The sequence below is a fragment of the Pelophylax lessonae genome (genome assembly GCF_965119305.1).
Source record: "Pelophylax lessonae genome assembly, chromosome: 4".
Taxonomy (NCBI): domain Eukaryota; kingdom Metazoa; phylum Chordata; class Amphibia; order Anura; family Ranidae; genus Pelophylax; species Pelophylax lessonae.
Genome location: NC_138771.1, coordinates 448,548,557 through 448,570,359, shown reverse-complemented (window position 1 = coordinate 448,570,359; position 21,803 = coordinate 448,548,557). Strand labels below are relative to the sequence as shown.

Genomic DNA, 21,803 nt, shown 5'->3' with positions numbered 1-21,803 from the left:
TTATACCTGAGATATTAACAATATCAATGGCGTAGAGCCAGGCCCTGCTCATACAGCTGATTCAGCTCCAGCCTCCAGCTGTTAAAGATTGAAAATGTCCCTGCATTGAGGGGACACATCAGATGCATTCAGCTGCCATTGTGCTCCTGCTGGCTGCCCATTGTTTTCATCTTTATAACTGAAGGACAGTGGCATGCCCAAGTTTGCAAGGGCAGTAAATTGAAAATGTAATCTAACCTTCGACTGTCTGATGCAAAAAAAAACAACAGATTCATACTATATATCTTAAAGGCAACACTAAACTCTAACTTGAAGACAAGCTTTAAGCTTGTTAAAATACAACATTGCAACATTCTATTTTGCACTAATTTTAAACTACTGGTCATTATTTCCTTTTTATACCTAGTATATAACATACAATTATAACTGTATATTCTATTATGCATTCTCTGCATATCTAGACATCTATATATATCTTGGTTATAACAAAAAAATATATAAAATTAAAAAAAAAAAAAAAAAAATACAAAACAGCCTGAGTTAGCAGCAGCAATAAAAAGTCTTGGAATGCAGCAAGCAGACTTTACGGCCACTATATTCCTTTCTAAATACGATTCCATTTCTTAGCGGCAGCAACCTTCCATGCTTCAATGCAGTGAGCTAGTGCAATTTGTTCAGGGAAGTCGTTCTCCAGTTCTGGGAAGGAAACACCTTTATCATCGAGAAACGGACCCATCACTTCCTTTAAGCTGCAATCAAAAATGTTATCATTAGTATCACTTGGAGACGGAGAGGGGTGGGAGGAATTCTATTAATGCAGGGCTTGACAAATTTGCTTTGAATCTAGGAGCCAGCTAAAAAAGGTATAAGCCAGTATATTTTTAACAAAGCTTACGGGTGGAACATGTATTGTAACATGTTCCAGAAGGTGAACTTATCCTTTAGTCCTTTCAAAGCCAGAGCCGTTTTTGCATTTTGTGCAAACCTTTATAAAAAAAAAAACACTTTAGGGCTTAAAGCATATGTTAACCCCCCCCCCCAAAAAAAAAAAAATAAAATAATAAAAATAAAGATCCTGTTCCTTTAAAGCATGTTATACAGCACAGTGCTTGTACTGTGTCATTTGGTCCCTTCTATCACTTAAAATACCTGGCAGGTTCTGCCCTCCCCTCTGTAAACTGACCACGGTGTATCATGGTTGCTCAGCCCTGACAATCCATGTGCCTCCGTCACCTGCAGCTCTCCTGTTCTCCTCTGACTTCCACCCCCCTCCCTTCCCTGCTTTCTGCTCTTGTGTCAGGTGACCGCCCCCTCCTGCTGCTGAAATAACTTTTAAAATCTTATATAATTATAAAGTTAAAGAGGAAGTAAACCCTCCTCAGGAAGTTGTACCTATAGGTAAGCCTATGTTAAGGCTTACCTATAGGTACTGTAAATATCTCCTAAACATGTACCGTTTAGGAGATATTTACATTTGATGCAGCCAGTGACGTCACTGGCGCATGCGCTCTGAAGGAACGGCAGATCGTGCCGTTCCTTCAGAGCCCTGTGCCGTGACCGTCGGCTCCCGCGCGCGTGCGCGGGAGTGACGTCACCGCGGCTCCGGCCAATCAGATGACCGGATGCCGCGATCCCGGAAGACGGGCGACTGTACATGTCGCCCGTCAGAGGTAAGAGAGCGGCGCGGCGAGGGCTCGTTCTAAGGTAAGTATTTGATAATGAGCTAGTATGCGATGCATACTAGCTCATTATGTCTTTATCTTTCAGGATGTAAAGAAAAGAAAAAAAAAATATCGGTTTACAACCTCTTTAACAATCACTAAGATTACATAAAACCCCTAAAACATATATGTTCTGAAACAGACATCCTAGAGAATAAAATAGTGATAGTTCCAATTTTTTACTTCACACGATATTACCGCAAAGGTCTAGGGAACACATTTCAGTGAAAAACACATTAAAAGGTAAGTTTAGGGGGCAAATAAATGCAATAAATAACCCAAATTTTTGGTAAAATATAAAAACTGGCGTTGCACTGAGTAAATAGATACCAAACATGTCAAACCTTAAATTTGTGTGCAAATTGTGACAAATTCCAGTACCCTATATTTTCCATAGGTCATCCGTTTAGCGTTACGAAGGAGGCCTGGTGCTAGAATTGTTGCTCTCATTCCAGCGTGCGTGGTGATACCTAACATGTATTGCAATTGATGTTGTCAGGCGTTGGCGCCCCACCGTGTGAGTTTAGGATTATACGTGCCTATATGTGGGGGTGGGGGCGTAAATTTTTGTAGGGGGGGGGGAGAAGGAGATTTTTTGTGCTGGGGTGTAACTTTAATTTTTATTACAATTAAAACATTTTTTATCCATCACATAGGGAACAAAAAGTCCCCTGTGTGATGATTTTTTTGGTGGCAGGTTCTCTTTAATGAGACATCCAGGGTCTAAAAGACCCTGCAGGTCTCCCCTGTGCTCCACTAAATGTAATGCAATGCATATTGCACTGTATTACATTTTTTCCCGGCCTTGACAGGCAAGGAAACCATCAACGGGGACCTGAAAGTGACGTCACACATCACTTCCGATTCAGCAACAAGAAGGGGAGAAGAGCGGACCTGTGTCCACTCTCCTCCCTCTGGCCGCACCCACTTTGCCAGTTAGCGGTTCAGTAGACTTTCTGGCTAAATCAACTGACACTATTAGTGGGTTCATGGTTTTACCCTTTCAAAGGAAAATGTTCTGCCCTTTATGAAAATACAAAAACCTTACTTTCAATTTAATAAAAAAAAAAAAAAAAAATCAGATATATTTTAGGAAAACTCTGTCTTTATATGTCTTAGGAATGACATCCAATAAAAAGGTCTTTCAAACAGTATTTGCCATCAATGAATGATAAATTCACATGGCCTTATTTAAAAAAAAACATATTCAATGTTAAGTTCCATTTACCCAGTAAAATATGTTTGTTCCTTGAAAAATACAAAAGCTGAAGTGCGCTCACTTCGGGTTAAGTTCTGGTCTGTATTGGAAAGCATAACATATCTTTATACCTGAGATATTAACAATATCAATGGCGTAGAGCCAGGCCCTGCTCATACAGCTGATTCAGCTCCAGCCTCCAGCTGTTAAAGATTGAAAATGTCCCTGCATTGAGGGGACACATCAGATGCATTCAGCTGCCATTGTGCTCCTGCTGGCTGCCCATTGTTTTCATCTTTATAACTGAAGGACAGTGGCATGCCCAAGTTTGCAAGGGCAGTAAATTGAAAATGTAATCTAACCTTCGACTGTCTGATGAAAAAAAAAAACAACAGATTCATACTATATATCTTAAAGGCAACACTAAACTCTAACTTGAAGACAAGCTTTAAGCTTGTTAAAATACAACATTGCAACATTCTATTTTGCACTAATTTTAAACTACTGGTCATTATTTCCTTTTTATACCTAGTATATAACATACAATTATAACTGTATATTCTATTATGCATTCTCTGCATATCTAGACATCTATATATATCTTGGTTATAACAAAAAAATATATAAAATTAAAAAATAAAAAAAATACAAAACAGCCTGAGTTAGCAGCAGCAATAAAAAGTCTTGGAATGCAGCAAGCAGAATTTAAGGCCACTATATTCCACAAGTCCCCTGTGTGATGATTTTTTTGGTGGCAGGTTCTCTTTAATGAGACATCCAGGGTCTAAAAGACCCTGCAGGTCTCCCCTGTGCTCCACTAAATGTAATGCAATGCATATTGCACTGTATTACATTTTTTCCCGGCCTTGACAGGCAAGGAAACCATCAACGGGGACCTGAAAGTGACGTCACACATCACTTCCGATTCAGCAACAAGAAGGGGAGAAGAGCGGACCTGTGTCCACTCTCCTCCCTCTGGCCGCACCCACTTTGCCAGTTACGGGTCCGCAGATGGGCAAGGGGAGCCCAGGATACATAGCGAAGGGGCATTGGTAGGGTGTGTGGAGCATTCGGGCAGCAGCCCAGGTGCCAGGACGTAATTTCTTGTCGCGAGACAGGTCCCAGAAGACTGCGAGACCATTTACAATGCACTGGGTCGCTTGTGCATGTGCAGTGGGCACCGGGGTGTGAAGCCGAAAGCTGACACAGCCGGTGCCCACAGCTAAGATGCCAGCGCCAGGGACAGAGGACACAAGGTGAAAACGGCTGGGCTGAGTACACCGATGGATCGTGGGGCAGGCTGTTTATTAAAAGTCAGCAGCTACAGTTTCTGTAGCTGCTGACTTTAAATTTTTACACAGGAGACTAGAGATCCTCTTTAATTCCCCTTTGTTATCACATCAGTTTAAATTTTTAACTGTCCACCAAGAAACAAAAAAAGAGGATGGGTATCAGAGAGGACATTTGTCATTTAACATAATTTACATGTAAGTGAGCAAGGATGTAACTTTGGAAGCTCAGGTGACCCAAACTTGTCCGGACACACTGTGATTTATGAAGGTAGCAATAGCATTTGGAAAACACATTTGAATATAAATACATGTATAGACTGGGGAACTCTATAAAACTGGTAAAAAAATAATTAGCATTCTATATCAGGAGAGATAAGAAACACAAGGGGACACAAAGGTTTTCTTATGGGGCCTCATTGCACATAGTTATATCACTGCAAGGAAGATAAAATACGTTTTTTTGTGCTCACTGTAAAATCCTTTTCTTGGACTTGCAGGTTTCCCATGCCTTTGGTTGCCAGTTTGTCTCTAACAAATTGAGGTGGAATGCTCTGACTTTGAATTATGACTGTGTTCTAAGGACTTTGATAAATCCACTTCTGCTATTTATGAATATCTCTTGATGGAGTCCCTACCAGACCTGTCAACCCTCAGACAGAAATAGTTACATAGTTACATAGTTAGTCAGGTTGAAAAAAGACACCAAAGTCCATTTGGTTCAACCAAAAAAATACAATCCTATATACACAATCCTATACCCGCAGTTGATCCAGAGGAAGACGAAAAAACCCCAGCAAAGCATGATCCAATTTGCTACATCAGGGGAAAAAAAATTCCTTCCTGATCCCCCAAGAGGCAATTGGATTTTCCCTGGATCAACTTTACCTAAAAAATATTAGTACCTACTTAAGTGGAGTTCCACCCATTTTTAATAAATTGGATTACATAGATGTATGTAATCCCCTTTAAAACGACTTCTACCAATGGAAACTTTTTTTTTTTTTTGCTAGGAAATACCTTATTTTCTGCTCTATTCAGCCTCTCCTCACTTCCTGGTCCGGTCGGCGATTACGTCATTCAGCGATTCGCAGGGTGTGCTGGGATGTATCTCAGGGCAAGAAATCTCAGATTATTACACAGGAGATGAGCTGTACTGCGTGCTCTGCCCCCTCTCAGTGAGCTGTACTGTATGTATTGTATTGAGGCCGTGCTCTGCCCCGCCTCCGCCCCGCCTCCTCTCAGTGAGCGAGCACTGAAAGCATTATATCCTCACTGAGCTCACTGAGAGGAGGCGGGGCAGAGCTCATCTCCTGTGTAATAATGCAAGATTTCATGCCCTGAGATACATCCCAGCACACCCTGCGAATCGCCGAATGACATAATCGACGACCGGACACGGAAGTGAGGAGAGGATGAATAAAGCAGAAAATAAGGTATTTACTAGCAAAAAAAAAAAAGTTTCCATTGGTAAAAGTCGTTTTAAAGGGGATTACATACATCTAAAGTTACTAAAATGGGTGGAACTCCACTTTAAGTACACCCAGGAAAGAAATCAGGCCTTTTTTAAAGCAATCTTTTGCTTTAAAAAATATTTTTTTTTTCCAGCAAGAACTCATCTATGTGGTCTTTTATAAAAACTCTCCAGTATCTTCCCAACTATAGAAGTTAAACTAACAGGTCTATAGTTACTTGGCAAAGACTTTGATCCCTTTTCAAATATAGGCACCACATTGGCCCTATGCCAATCCAGTGGTACTATTCCAGTCCTTAACGAGTACCTAAAAATTAGAAACAAAGGCTTTGAAATTACAGCACTCATTTCTTTTAGGATGCGTGGGATGGATGCCATCTGGTCCAGATGCTTTATCCACCCTTATTCTGTCTAAATATTTCTGGACCATATCACTTTTGAGCCATTGTGGATCATTTGGGGCTGTGTCTATACCATCCTCATTATGGTCATGAGCTCCCCCATGCTCCTTTGTATACACAGAACTGAAGAAAGTAATACATTTGCCTTCTCTTTGTCCCCAGTCACCCACTCCTGATTATTTTGTAAAGGGCCTACATGCTCAGACCTAACCTTTTTACTATTAATATATTTTAGGAATTTTTTGGGGTTTGTCCTACTATCTTTTGCAATCTGTCGTTCATTTTGAATTTTTGCATCCTTGATTTCCTTTTTATATATTCTGTTATATTCTTTGTAACAATTAAACAATGATAGTATTCCTTCATTTTTATATTTTTTAAAAGCTCTTTTCTTTTTATTTATAGTTTTTTTTAACTTTGGCCATGAGCCACATAGGTTTTTTTATTTTTAGCCTTTTTACCCATGGGAATATAGTTTGCAGTGAGTTTGCATAAAGTCTTTTTGAAAATTTCCCATTTCTTTTCTGTGCTCATCGATGCCAATATTCCCTCCCAGTCTAAATCCTGGAGAGCAGCCCTCATCCTTGGAAAATTTGCTCTCTTAAAGTGAAGTGATTTTGTATTTCCTGTATGCGTTTTTTTGCTTACAGCTAACATTAAATGAAATCATGTTATGGTCACTGCTACCCAGATGCTCTTTTATATGAACATTATTAATAAGCTCTGCATGGTTTGAGATTACCAGGTCCAACAGAGCATCATTTGTAGTGGGGGCCTCAATAAACTGCACCATAAAATTTACTTGTAATAGGTTTTTTGCCCTTTAACTGTTCCAGCAGTGCCATTACTCCAGTCAATATCTGAGTAGTTAAAATCCCCCATTATTAACACTGTCCCAGCCCTTGCAGTCCTTTCTATCTGTGCCAGGAGCGGAGTCTCCACCTCCTCATTAATACTGGGAGGTCTATAACAAACTCCAATGATAATCTTTGTATTACGCACACCCATGTACATTTCAACCCATACTGCCTCAGACTCAGCATAGTCTCCATCAACTAGCTCCTCTTTTACACTCACTTTGAGATCACTTCTCACATAGAGACAGACACTACCACCCCTCAGTTTTACCCTATCTTTGCGAAAGAGAGCATAGCCAGGAATATTAATAGCCCAGTCATGTGAAGAATGAAGCCAAGATTCAGCAATACCAATTAAGTCATAGTTCTCCTCGTGCACCAGAGCTTCCAACTAACCTATTTTTACTTCAGGCAATGGTGAACAAACACTTTAATTCATTGTCACATTTTGCACACTTATTTTGCATATTTTTAATTTTGGTACAAATAGTACCATTTCCAATGGTTGTTTGTAACATGGGAACCTTCTTATCCTCTGCCATAACTCTCCCCCCATTCCACCCACCAATAGGGGCTGACCCCTGTCTGTCCCATTATAATCTAATTTACCCTCCCCCCTCAATCCTAGTTTAAAAACTCCTCCAGCCTTCCCATAAACCTCTCCCCTAGCACAAAAGTCCCCCTTCCATTTAGATGCAAACCATCTTTAGCACATAGGTTGCACCCCAATGAAAAGTGAGCCCAGTGCTCTAAAAACCCAAATCCTTCCTTCTTACACTAGGTCTTTAGCCATTCATTCAGCTCTCTAATCTCCCCCTGCCTTTCCTGTGTTGCACACGGCACAGGCAATATTTCAGAGAATATCACCTTGGAGGTCCTTCCCTTCAACTTACAGCCTAGTTCATTAAATCAGTTCTTAAGGAGCCTTCACCTTACATATATTCTGTCATTGGCTCCAATGTGGACCAAGACAGCTGGGTCATTCCCAGCCCCTCCCAGTAATTTTTTTAACCCGGTCCACCACATGCCGAACACTGCCACCAGCTGAGAGATATTCTGAATCTCAACGATGATGATTGGATAGATATTTGGGACTACCTGTTCAAGCAACTTGTTCTATCAGAGGCAGACTGGTTCTTTTCAAGATATTGAATAGGGCTAACTTTACGTCTTATCACCTCCACAAACCTCTCTGGACTAATGATAATGTTCTCACCAGATGGAGGATTTTATGCACGTGTTCTGGGATTGCTGGGCGATCTTGCAATAATGGGGGGCAGTTGTTGACATCAATGCAGGGGCATGCACCTCATTTTCCCATAGTTCTACTAATTATTTGCTGGGCCTAGTGGAAGAACTAGTTCCCACCACAACAGAAAGGTAATTGCTTTGAACTGGAAGTCAAAAAAGTTTTTTGTAGCATAAGCCACGTACTTAGACAAGCTGTACTTGTTAAGTGGTTTAGTTTAACTTTTTGTTTGGCACTCGGTACCTAAATTTTCTTTTTAAACCAGTTACATGCGAGCAATCATGCATGTTCATCAAATCTAAAAAAACAGCTGCAAGCACTTTTCACATTCCCATAACGATGTGCACAATGAATCATATAAATCAATGTGCCGTGCTATATTCCTCCCAAAGAAATTGTAAAAAGTAAAATAAAAATAACATCTAATCCCAAATATTGTTTCTTTACATAAAAATCAACATTTGTGACATTCCACAAATTTATTTCCGTGAATCATCACACACATACAGTATCTCATAAACGTGAGTACACCCCTCACATTTCTGTAAATATTTTATTATATCTTTTCATGTAACAACACTGAAGAAAATACACTTTGCTACAATGTAAAGTAGTAAGTGTACAGCTGGTATAATAGTGTAAATTTGCCGTCCCCTCAAAATAACAACACACAGCCATTAATGTTTAATCCGTTGGCAACAAAAGTGAGTACACTCCTAACTGAAAATGTTCAAATTGGGCCCAATTAGCATTTTTCCTCCCCGATGTCATGTGACTCGTTAGTGTTACAAGGTCTCAGGTGTGAATGAGGAGCAGGTGTTTTAAATTTGGTGTTATCGCTCTCACTCTGTCATACTGGTTACTGGAAGTTCAACACGCCACCTCATGGCAAGGAACTCTCTCAGGATCTGAAAAAAAAAAAAATGTTGCTCAACATAAAGATGACCTAGGCTACAAGAAGATTGCCAAGACCCTGATATGGAGCTGCAGCATGGTAGCCAAGACCATGCAGCAGTTTAAAAGGACAGGTTCCAATCAGAACAGGCCTCGTCATGGTCGACCATATAAGTTGAATGCACATGCTCAGCATCATTTCTAGAGGTCGTCCTTGGAAAAATTGGATTTTTTGTAAGAACTTACTGTAAAATCCTTTTCTCTTAAGCTCATTGACAGACGCAGTCCTCTTTGATCAATATCAGTAGGGTTATACTGCCCCCTACAGGAGTAGGACACTAGGCAGGAAAAACGTTCTGGCCACACCTTAGGGGCAGTCCCAGAGGGTATATCCTCTCTCTCCCTGCTACAGGATGTCAGTTATGTCACAAAGCAGTGTCAGAGAATTTAACCCAACCCAACTCAAAATAGAGGGGCGGGTACTGCGTCTGTCAATGAGCTTAAGAGAAAAGGATTTTACGGTAAGTTCTTACAAAAAAATCCAATTTTCTCTGTCACTCATTGACAGACGCAGTCCTCTTTGATTAATATCAGTAGGGACGTCCCAAAGCAGTGCCACAAATGAGGGGTGGGATAACGGAAATCAAAATCCATTTCAGAAGGCCCAACCGGTGCCAACCAGAAGTCTTAAAGGCTCATCGGACAAAAGGATGAGACTCAACTGAAAACCCAACAGAAAAAAACCCTTGAGGTAGACCACCGGTCTCCTCAAACAGCGGCCTGAAAGAACCTTGCGGCCAAAAGAGGCATCCGCCGATGCCAGCACATCAACTTTGTAAAATTTTGTAAAGGTATGAACCGACGACCAGGTAGCCGCCTTGCAAACCTGAACCACTGACGCCTGATGGCGGAAGGCCCAGGAAGCACTAAGCGCCCCAGTGGAGTGCGCCTTAACAGGGATCGGAGGAACCCGACCCTTAATAGAATAAGCCTGTACCACCGTCTGTCTGATCCATCTAGAGATAGTCGCGGCAGATGCAGGCAACCCCTTTCTAGGGCCATCCGTGATCACAAAAAGTGAATCCGTCTTACGGAAAGATTCCGTAGTAGTCAAGTACACCCTGATCGCCCGAACTACATCCAAGGAGTGTAACGCAAACTCCCGAGGATGACTGGGCTTAGGACACAGGGAAGGTAATACAATATCTTCATTTAGATGGAAATCTGAAACCACCTTAGGAAGGAAGGATGGATTCGGACGAAGAACCACCTTATCCCTATGAACCACCAGATATGGGGAACGACAGGACAATGCGTCCAGTTCTGACACCCTGCGTGCAGACATGATAGCCACCAAAAAGGCCACCTTCTGGGATAAGGTAAGCAAGGGAATCTCCCTAATATTTTCAAAGGGAGGTTTCTGAAGAACCGACAACACCAAACTAAGATCCCAGGGCGGCAAGGGCGCGCGCACCGGCGGAGCCAGGTGCCGCACCCCCTGGATGAAACTCCACACCAAGGAATGAGTAGCCAGAGGCCTCTGAAAGAAGATTGCTAACGCTGAAACCTGACCCTTGATAGTGCTCAAGGACAGTTTCTGCTCAACCCCCTTTTGCAGAAAAGCCAATATACGGGCCACCGAGTAGGAACGTGGAGGAAACCCAAGGGATTCACACCACGCGATATAGGACTTCCATGTGCGATGATAGACTTTTCTGGAAGTCGCTTTCCTTGCTTTAATTAGAGTAGGAATAACTGAAGCTGACAACCTCTTGTCCTTCAGCACCTGGGTCTCAACAGCCAGGCCGTTAAAGCCAGCGATCGTAAAGCAGGATGGAAGATCGGTCCCTTAGACAGCAGATCCTCCCTGAGAGGAAGTCGCCAAGGAACGTCTGCGACCAGCCTGACCAGGTCGGCGTACCAGGCCCGACGAGGCCAGTCCGGAGCTACCAGGATAACTGGAATTCCCTCCACCTCTATCCTGCGAAGAAGTTTCGGCAGCAATTTGAGAGGAGGAAAGGCATACAGTAGCTGGTACTGCCCCCACGGGGTGACCAGCGCGTCTGCGGCGTCCACTAGAGGATCGCGGGACCGAGCTACAAACCTCCGCACCTTCCTGTTGAGCCGAGATGCCAACAGATCCACATCCGGGGTGCCCCAACGAAGGAACAGTGTAACGCTCCGGCGTTTGTTCAGTGAGTTGGATTTGCAGCTGCAGAATCTCCACTCAGTAGTCGTGTAGAGATGTGTTGAATTACCATATCCAACTCTCCAGACTCATCATTGTGGCCCAGCCTGCTTCAGCATGCAAATATACAGACACTCAATAAGATGTTCCTGGAGTGATAGGTTGTATACGATAGTATAGAGGTGATGTGCTGAAAGGACAGGCGTGAGTAGATAGCAATGATAAGCACTCAATAGTAATGTTCAGGAGAGTAGTAGATGGTGATAGATAGTATGCAGATAGGTTAGCAATCATGTACAAGTAACAGGTGGTAGGGGACAGCAGATGAAGTGTACAGGAGAGGCCTAGTGCAGGGATATAGATGGTAGTAGACTCAAGAGCTAGCAATCTATGTAACAGTGCAGATGATAGAATTAGTAATGCATAGATAGTAACAGTCTTTAGTATGCAGAAGTAGATAGTGTAAGTTTGATAGGAAGGGATCCCCTGTGGGGTACTTATCACTAGTTGGATTAGTAAGCTGAAGGGTCCGGTAATGAGAGAATGATCAGGTAGCGAGATACGGGATCAATAGCGAGGTTCCGGTCTATCCAGGTATGGGAAATAGCTGGAGGCTCCGGCAGCGTAAGACAAGGCTGTATGACATGCGGTTTGAACGAACGACTTGTGAGAGAAAGCCGGCGATTGAAATAGCCGATCAGAGCGGCGCTTAGTGATGACGTCATGCGGCTTAAAGGTATATGCGTTCCACCTAGCTGAAAAGGTGGGACGCAATTTGTAGAAGAAAATGGGCTATAAGGGTACCGAAGGTACCAGAATCTTACACACAGTTGGTGAAATACCTCTGGATGAAGAGACCATTCCCCTTGATCCAGAATCTGGTGGCTGAGGAAATCTGCCTGCCAATTCTCTACCCCGGAATGAATACCGCGGAGAGGGCTGGAACAAATCGTTCCGCCCAACGAAAGATGCTGGCCACTTACATGGCCGCCAGGACACTCTTGGTGCCCCCCTGGTGATTGACGTAAGCCACGGCCGTGGCATTGTCCGACTGGATCTGCACCGGGCTGCCCCGGACCTGCTCGGTCCAGTGAATCAGACAAAGTCTGATCGCTCTCAGTTCCAATACATTTATCGGTAACCTGGATTCTTCCAGGGACCAGAGCCCCTGAGCAGATCGTCTGCCGAGAACCCCACCCCACCCGGATAGACTGGCATCCGTGGTGAAGAAATGACTTCCCCTGACTGAGCATTGGTGATCGAAGCCACCAAATCAGGGATTCCCTGGTCCGTTCGCTCAGCCAGATCCGATTGTCCAGGGAATCGGGATTCCGGTTCCATTTGAGAAGAATCTCCTTTTGGAGAATCCGGGTATGAGACTGGGCAAACGGTACTGCCTCGAAGGAGGCCACCATCAGTCCCAGAACCCTCATGCAAGTCTGCAGAGAAGGCCAGTTGACGGTCAATAATAACTGAGTCGCCGACTGAATCTTCCTGAGTTTCTCCACCGGGAGAAACACTTTTGCTAAGGATGTATCCAAAGTTAGGCCCAGATAGTTCAGTCTCCTGGTAGGGACCAGGGATGATTTCTGCCGGTTCACCAGCCACCCGAACTCTTCCAAAGAGATCATCGTGATCTCCAAGTTTAGTAACAGAGCCTGCGGAGACTCCGCATGGAGTAGAAGGTCGTCTAGGTAGCCTAGAACCGATATGCCCCGCTGTCACAACAGTGCCAAAACTGGGGCCAAGACCTTTGTGAAAACCCGGGGGCGCAGGGCGAGACCAAAGGGTAACGCCGCAAACTGATAATGGTTCTCTCCCACGGAAAAGCGAAGAAAACGCTGATGTCCTGCATAAATGGGAATGTGAAGATAGGCATCCTTGATATCTATGGACGCCAGAAAATCCCCCTGATGCAGGGAGGCCACTACTGTGCGAATGGACTCCATCTTGAATTTTTGTACCTGGACAAAAAGATTGAGTGCTCTCAAGTCCAGAATTGGACGCACCTTGCCCTCTTTTCTGGGTATTGTGAATAGGTTCGAATAGAACCCCTGAAAACGTTCTGTCCAAGGAACGTGGACCACCACTCCTTGTTGCATTAAATCCGTCACTGCCCCCTGCAAAGCTTCTAAGCGGTCCGGGGATAGTCGGATATTGGAAGGGAAGAACCGCACCGGTGGAAGTGATCGAAACTCGATCTTGTATCCCGACCGTATGACCTCTTGAAACCATTTGTCTGGAATCCTGGAGAGCCATGGGTCCGGAAACCGGTGAAGACGTCCCCCCACCCCAGATATGGGTGGGGGCGCACCTTCAGGCTGTATTGGTCTTATCTTCAGGTCTGGCAGAGCCGAACCTTTGTTTACTCGACCAGCGCCCTTTGAATCCCCCTGGGGGGGCTTTGGAGGACTTCGCCTTATCGCCCGCCCCAGAGGAGCGAAAAAATGGATTTTTGTAAAATCTTACCGTAAAAAATCCTTTTCTCTTAGCTCATTGACAGACGTAGTCCTCGGTGATTCAACACCCTCGGGTTATGCTGCCCTCTACAGGAGTAGGACTAGACAGGAAAGAAAACGTTCTGGCCACACCCTAGGGGCAGTCCCAGAGGGTATATCCTCTCACTTCCTGCTCTAGCAAATCAGTTATGTCACAAAGCAGTGTTTAGAGAATTTAACCCAACCCAACTCAAAAACAGAGGGGCGGGTACTACGTCTGTCAATGAGCTAAGAGAAAAGGATTTTACGGTAAGATTTTACAAAAATCCATTTTTCTCTATCGCTCATTGACAGACGTAGTCCTCGGTGATTTAACACCCTCGGGACGTCCCAAAGCAGTACCACAAATGAGGGGTGGGAAAATGGAAATCAAATCCAATCTAGAAGGCCCAACCGGTGCCAACTAGAAGTTTACAATGCTCATCCTCAATGATGAGACTCAACAGAAATTTTTCAACAGAAAAAAACCCCCGAGGTAGACCACCGGTCTCCTCAAATTGCGGCCTGTAAAACCTTGCGGCCAAATGAGGCATCCGCCGATGCCATCACATCAATCTTATAAAATTTTGTAACGGTATGTACCGACGACCAGGTGGCCGCCTTACATACCTGGACCACTGACGCCTGATGGCGATAGGCCCAGGAAGTACTGAGCGCTCGAGTGAAGTGCGCCCTAACAGGGAACGGAGGATTCCGACCCTTAATAGAATAAGCCTGTACCACCGTCTGACTGATCCATGTAGATATGGTCGCGGCAGACACAGGCAACCCCCTTCAAGGGCTATCCGTGATCACAAAAAGTGAGTCCGTCTTACGAAAACCACTTTAGGAAGGAAGGATCGATTCGGAAGAAGAACCACCTTATCCCTATGAACTACCAGATCTGGGGAACGACAGGATAATCGGCCAGTTCTGACACCCTGCGTACAGAAGTAATGGCCACCAAGAAGGCCACCTTCTGGGATAATGTAGGCAAGGGAATCTCCCTAATATCTTCAAAGAGAAGTTTCTGAAGAACCGATCACACTAAATTAAGATCCCAGGCGGTAAGGGTGCGCGCACTGGCGGAGCCAGATGTCGCACCCCCTGGATGAAATTCCGCACCAAGGAATGATTAGCCAAAGGTTTCTTGAAAGAAGATTGCTAACGCCGAAAACCTGACCCTTGATCGTGCTCAAGGATAGTTTCTGCTCAACCCCTTGTTGCAGACAGACCAAAATTCGGGTCACCAAATAGGTATGTGGGGGAAATCCAATAGATTCACACCATGCAATATAAGACTTCCATGTGCTGGAAGTCGCTTTCCTTGCTTTAACTGGAGGTAGGAATAACTGAAGCTGACACTCCCTTGTCCTTCAGTACCTGGGTCTCAATGGCCAGGCCATTAAGCCAGCGACTGTAAAGCAAGATGGAAGATCGGTCCCTGAGACCGCAAATCCTCCCTGAGAGGAAGTCTCCAAGGAGCGTCCGCGACTAGCCTCACCAAGTCGGCGTACCAGGCTCGACGAGTTCAGTCCGGAATTTCCAGAATAACTGGAATTCCCTCCACCTCTATCCTGCGAAGAAGTTCCCGCAGCAACTTGAGAGGATGGAAGGCATGCCGTAGCTGATACTGCCCCCACGGGGCGATCAGCGTTTCTGCTGCGTCCGCTAGAGGATCGCGGCGCGAGCTACAAACCTCCGCACCTTCCTGTTAAGCCAAGGTGCCAACAGATCCACATCCGGGATGTCCCAATGAAGGGACAGCTAGTGAAAAACCTCTGGATGAAGAGGCCATATGCGATTGGATCCGAATCGGGCTGCTCTAGAGCTGCTCGATCCAGTAAATCAGACAAAATCTGATCGCTCTCAGTTCCGATACCCTTATTGGTAATCTGGATACTATCGGAAGAAATGACTTCCCCTAGTTGAGCATCGGAGACTTCCTGGTCCGCTCGCTCAACCGGATCCGATTGTCCAGGGAATTGGAATTCTGATTCCATTAAAAAAGAATCTCCTTCAGGAGAATTTGGGTATGAGACTGGGTATACGGTACTGCCTCTAAGAAGGCCACCATCAGTCCCAGCCAATTGACGGACAGCAACATCCGAATCGTTGACTGAACCTTCTGGAGTTTCTCCGCAAGGAGAAACTCTCTTGCCCAGGATGTATCCAACCTTAGGCCCAGATAGTTCAGTCTCCTGGTGGGAACCAGGGATGATCTTTGGGAAAGCGAAAAAACGCTGATGTCCTGCGATGATGGGGATATAAAGATAGGCATCCTATATGTCTATGGACGCCAGGAAATCCCCCTGATGCAGGGAGGCCACCACTGTACGGATGGACTCTATTTCTTCCCAAGTCCAGATTTGGACGCACCTTACCCTCTTTCCTGGGCATTGTGAATAGGTTCGAATAGAACCCCTGAAACCGTTCAATGTTAGAAGGGAAGAATCGCACCGGTGGAAGTGATCGAAACTCGATCCTGTCCTCCAGAAACCGGTGAAGACATCCCCCCCACCCCAGAGATGGGTAGGGGCACATCAGGCTATATTCTTCAGGCTTGGCTGAGCCGGACTCTTTGTTTAGCCGACCAGCGCCCTTTGAAACCCCTCTAAAGGGGCTTTGGAGGGTTTCGCCTTATCGCCCGCCCTCGCGAAATGAACAACTCTTTATGAGCAGAAAAGGAAGGTCCTCATTAGTTACGAGGTCTTTTTATCCTAACAGTCTGTGGCAGGACAGCAGGTGGTACCGTCTATCCTATAAAGAGGAATTCCTCAAACGGATAGCACCTAGCCATGCATTTGGAAATAACAGGGGTTAGTTTCAAAACGACCCCATTTGGGTAAAGGAAAATCCTTCGCCCTTTTGGTAGGCTAACAAGTACCAAAAAGGAATCTCAGTCTCAGCTACCTCTGCCGGTGTAACCTCAAGACTAAAGGTTTCCCGGACGGACACAACTAGTGCATCCACCACTCTTGTGCTATGGCCGGAGGCAGAAACGTGCTCCTCACTGCTGAGGAGATATTACCTGAGACAACAGCCCCCTTGATAAACAATAGGGGTAGGCGGGGGTCGCTACTTGACCCCTGTCCCTGACAGGCCACCTCCACCCGGGATACCAAAGACTCCAAAACTGCCGATAATGCATTAAAAACAAGTGGGGTACTGGAGGGTCCTGCGGCCACCTTGAGGGGATCAGGTGGGGATACCTATGCGGCAGGGTCAATGATTATACAAGACACTTGCCAGCGACAAAAAATGACAGAGTAAAAAACTTTTTTTTTTTTGTGTCCCCCAGTCGCAACAGCGCCCCTCAGTGTTACCTGCCTTTTTGGACCCCACAGAGAGAGAGAGAGAGACCCCAAGGCTCATCCCTGATGCACAGAAGTTTTCATCAGCTTGCTCAGTGCTTGTCTTGTTACAGACAGGAAGTCTTTCGCCCTATTTCCTGGGTAAAGGAGGCGGCTCCGCCCCTTAACACGCCTGCCGGCGCCTCCCCCTGGCTCCATGAGGTGTTTGAGTCACCTCAAACATGGCCGCCCCCATGCTGGAGACACGAGGCTACACCAAAATGGTGGCCTCGTGCGATCTACCAGACAATGGCGGCGGCCTGCACAGAATAGCGGCATGTCTGCAGAAGGATCTCGGCCTCACAACCCTTCACCCTCATGGTGGTCAGCGTGGTCGGCGGTACCGGACCCTGGCGGGCCGTATGCGGTCCGTGGCCGTCGGGAGGCATCTGCTTAGCTGGAGGAATGATCTGGAATGCAATATACATGTATAGACATCGCCCTGTGGCTACTGACAGGTAGGATACCTTATACTATCACAGTAAAGTTCTAGTACTGCCACTGACTACAATCATTTTCACATTTTTACAATTAGATTGTCAGCTCCCAAACCAAGCCTCCTGGCTTCTTGTACACAAAAATCACACTCAATTAGGGGGATCTGTGACATGTTGTAGGATAGAGGGGAACCCATCCTTACCATTACAGAGAGGGGCCCGCGTTCACCACAAGACCCGTCAGGGGGAAAGGGGGAACATACTACTCACCATACCGGAACCAGGCGGGCGCCAACTCCTGACAGTACCCCTCTCCACCGAGGTAGGAGGGCTGTCGACCAATACGGACGCCGTGACTCATGGTCTTTGGCGTTTCAGCGAGACGTTTAACTCGCAGGGTCAGTCCCCGTCCAGTGGGACTATGTCGCGGCCGACCCAGCGCGGAGCTATGGCCTGCACGCGCTCGTAGGCTGAACTGGGGTGACCACTGGATCTCAACATCCAGCCCGTCGCCCCAGTTCAGCTTTCTTGCTTGAAGATCTCACAGGAACACTGGAGAAAAAAAGCTGTCTAAAAAATCTTTTCTAAGAAAAAAATCCTGCCAGGACCGAAGATCCCAGCAAGGTATCTAGGTCCTTACTCCTAACTAGACAGAAAAAAACTGATTTGCTAGAGCAGGAAGTGAGAGGATATACCCTCTGGGACTGCCCCTAGGGTGTGGCCAGAACGTTTTCTTTCCTGTCTAGTCCTACTCCTGTAGAGGGCAGCATAACCCGAGGGTGTTGAATCACCGAGGACTACGTCTGTCAATGAGCGATAGAGAAAAAATTTTTATGAGTGGAAAAGGAAGGTCCCCGTCTACGATGCGGTGCTTTCCCCTTGGTAGACTGTGGTAAAAAGGTGCTCTTGCCACCAGTGATACCCTTGATGATCTCATCCAAGGTGGCACCAAACAGGCGATCCCCTTGAAAGGGGAGATTAGTCAAAGCTTTTTTGGAAGCTTGATCCGCCGACCAGCATTTTAACCACAGCATACGCCGAAGGACCATCGCCGAGATTGATACGCGCCCCATTAATGGAGCGGCGTCACAGACAAACTGTAGCGCTTGTACCATCTGCTCCAGCAAGTCTGATACTGCCGGGGGGAGACTTCTCCCCTCCAGATCTCGGCGTAACAACTTGGTCCACTCTGTCAATGTTTGTGCAACCAGAGCAATGGTGAACACTGGCCTTAAGGCTGACCCTATCAGGGAAAATATCGAGCGGGATATAGATTCCGCTTTACGGTCCACTGGATCCCGAAAGGACGGAGCGTCCTCCACCGGGATAACCGTAGCTTTATTTAATCTGGAAATCGGTGAATCCACCGACGGTGGAACCGTCCATTTATTAAGCAGAGATTCTTCAAATGGATAGCGTCTAGCAATCCGTTTGGAAATGCCAGGGGCTCGTTTTGGACGGACCCATTCTTCCTTAATTATATCTTGAAAACATTTGGGCAAAGGAAACACCTTTGCCATCTTGGTAGGCTTTGCGAGTACCAAAAGCAATTTCAGTATCAACTGCTTCCGTAGGTATAAGCTCAAGTCTTAAAGTTTCCAGCACAGACACAATTAGTGCATCTACCAATGCTATCGCGGAGGGAGAAATGTCTTCCTCACTATCCGAGTAGACGGGATATGAGACACTAGCCCCAGAAGAGGGACCTGCAGCTGCTGCGACAGGCTCAGAATCTGTATCTGAAGTGTCAGATGAAATAGGGGTAGGCGGGGGTCGCTTCTTTGCGCCCCATCCCTGACAGGCCACCTCCACCCGGGATACAAAAGACTCCAAAACCGCTGACAATGCATCAATAGTAAGTGGGGAACTGGAGGGTCCTGCGGCCACCTCGAGGGGATCAGGTGGGGATACATGTGTAGCAGGTTCCATGATAAATCCAGGAACACGTGCCAGCAACCAAGGATTGCAAAAGAAAACCCCCTTTTTTTTTTTTTGTGTAATCCCCCAGCGCAACAGCGCCCCTCAGTGACACCTGCTTGGGACCCCCACAGAGAGAGTGGGGGAGACCCCAAGGGCTCACCACCTGATGCACAGAAGCTTCTACCGAACTGCTCTCAGCGCTGTCCTTACAGAACAGGAAGTCTTGTGAATCGATTTACCCGGGTAAAGGAGGCGGCTCCGCCCCTTTACACGCCTTCCGGCACTCCCACCGCTAGTCCACGAGGTAGCTGGGTGTCTCCAAGATGGCCGCCCCCATGTAGGAGACATTAGGCTATGCCAAAATGGCGGCCCCGCGCGGCCTGCGGAAGGATGGCGGTCCGTGCAGCCTGCGGAGGGATGGCGGTCCGTGCAGCCTGCGGAAGGATGGCGGCTTGCAGAGGAATCGTGCGGCCTGCGGAAGGATGGCGGTCCGTGCGGCCTGTGGAAGGCTGTCGGTCCGTGCGGCCTGCATCGCTATTCAATAGGTAGGTGCTTGACCGTATCACCCCTCTGCATGGCTATTTTCAAACAGTAACGCCAGCGGCGCCCTGTCCATCCCTGACTGAGCTCAGTCATGGCTCCTTCCTTTTATAATGCAGGCTCCTTGCAGAGACTTATGTAGATAGTCAGCTCCCAAACCAAGCCTCCTGGAGTGGTATACCTGCAAGTAGGGAGATATGTGGAGTGTGTCACAGGATAGAGGGGACCCGGGATCATGAGGGTCCGACCATCCACAGAAGGGCCCGCATCTATTCCCAAAACCCGACAGGGGGGAGGGGGAACATTCTACTCACCATACCGGAACAGGCGGGCACCCACTCCTAACAGAACCCCTCTCCACCGAGGTGGGGGGCTGTCGACCAATACGGACGCCGTGACTCAGTTTCTGACTGGTCGTAGGCGACCTGGCGAGACGTTTAACTCGCAGGGCCAGTCCCCGTCCAATGGGACTATGTCGCGGCTGACCAAACGCGGAGCTAGGGCCTGCACGCGCTCGTAGGACGGCTGGGGTGACCACTGGATCGCAACATCCAGCCCGTCGCCCAGCTCCAGCATAATTGCTTGAAGATCTCACAGGAACAAAAAAAAAAAACTGGAGAGAAAAAACTAACTAAAAAAGTTTTATCTAAAAAAGCTTGCCAGGACCAGAGATCCCAGCAAGGAACTTAGGTCCTTACTCCTGACAGAAAAAAACTGACATCCTGTAGCAGGGAGAGAGAGGATATACCGTCTGGGACTGCCCCTAAGGTGTGGTCAGAACGTTTTTCCTGCCTAGTGTCCTACTCCTGTAGGGGGCAGTATAACCCTACTGATATTAATCAAAGAGGACTGCGTCTGTCAATGAGCGACAGAGAAATAAACGTATGAGTGCTGCCAACATTGCTGCAGAGGTTGAAGGGGTGGGGGGTCAGCCTGTCAGTGCTTAGACCATACGCCACACACTGCATTAAATTGGTTTGCATGGCTGTCATTCCAGAAGGAAGCCTCTTCTAAGGATGATCCACAAGAAAGCCCGCAAACTGTTTTGCTGAAGACAAGCAGACTAAGGACATGGATTACTGGAACCATGTCCTGTGGTCTGATGAGACCAAGATAAACTTATTTGGTTCAAATGGTGTAAAGTGTGTGTGGTGGGAACCAGGTGACGAGTACAAAGACAAGAATGTGTCTTGCCTACAGTCAAGCACGGTGGTGGGAGTGTCATGGTTTGGGGCTGCATGAGTGCTGCCGGCACTGAGGAGCTACAGTTCATTGAGGGAACCATAAATGTCAACATGTACTGTGACATACTGAAGCAGAGCATGATCCCCTCCGTTCAGAGACTGGGCCGCAGGGCAGAATTCCAACACGATAACAACCCCAAACACACCTCCAAGATGACCACTGCCTTGCTAAAGAAGCTGAGGGTAAAGGTGATGGACTGGCCAAGCATGTCTCCAGACCTAAACCGTATTGAGCATCTGTGGGGCATCCACAAACATTAAGTGGAGGAGCGCAAGGTCTCTAACATTCACCAGCTACGTGATGTCATCATGGAGGAGTGGAAGAGGACTCCAGTCAGTGGCAACCTGTGAAGCTCTGGTGAACTCCATGCCCAAAAGGGTTAAGGCAGTGCTGGAAAATAATGGTGGCCACACAAAATATTGACACTTTGGGCCCAATTTGCACATTTTAAAAAAAGGTGAGACGCATGATACCTTTTTTCTCTCAATGCTACTGTAATGACTAAAAAGTTACACATTACCGCAGAGCCTGAATCTGATCAACGGCTAAGGAGAGACTTG

At 46.4% G+C, this 21,803-nt stretch overlaps 1 protein-coding gene across 1 annotated transcript in view; it reads right to left on the bottom strand.

Moving 5' to 3' along the window:
* Positions 1 to 502: 502 nt before the first annotated feature.
* LOC309553784 (E3 ubiquitin-protein ligase RNF213-like) overlaps positions 503 to 21,803 on the bottom strand; it is a 678,906-nt gene continuing 657,605 nt past the window's right edge. Inside the window, exon 64 of the mRNA XM_082255197.1 lies at positions 503 to 749. Coding sequence (XP_082111323.1) covers positions 605 to 749 — 145 coding nt within the window. The 3' untranslated portion in view covers positions 503 to 604. The remainder of the gene's footprint in view (positions 750 to 21,803) is intronic.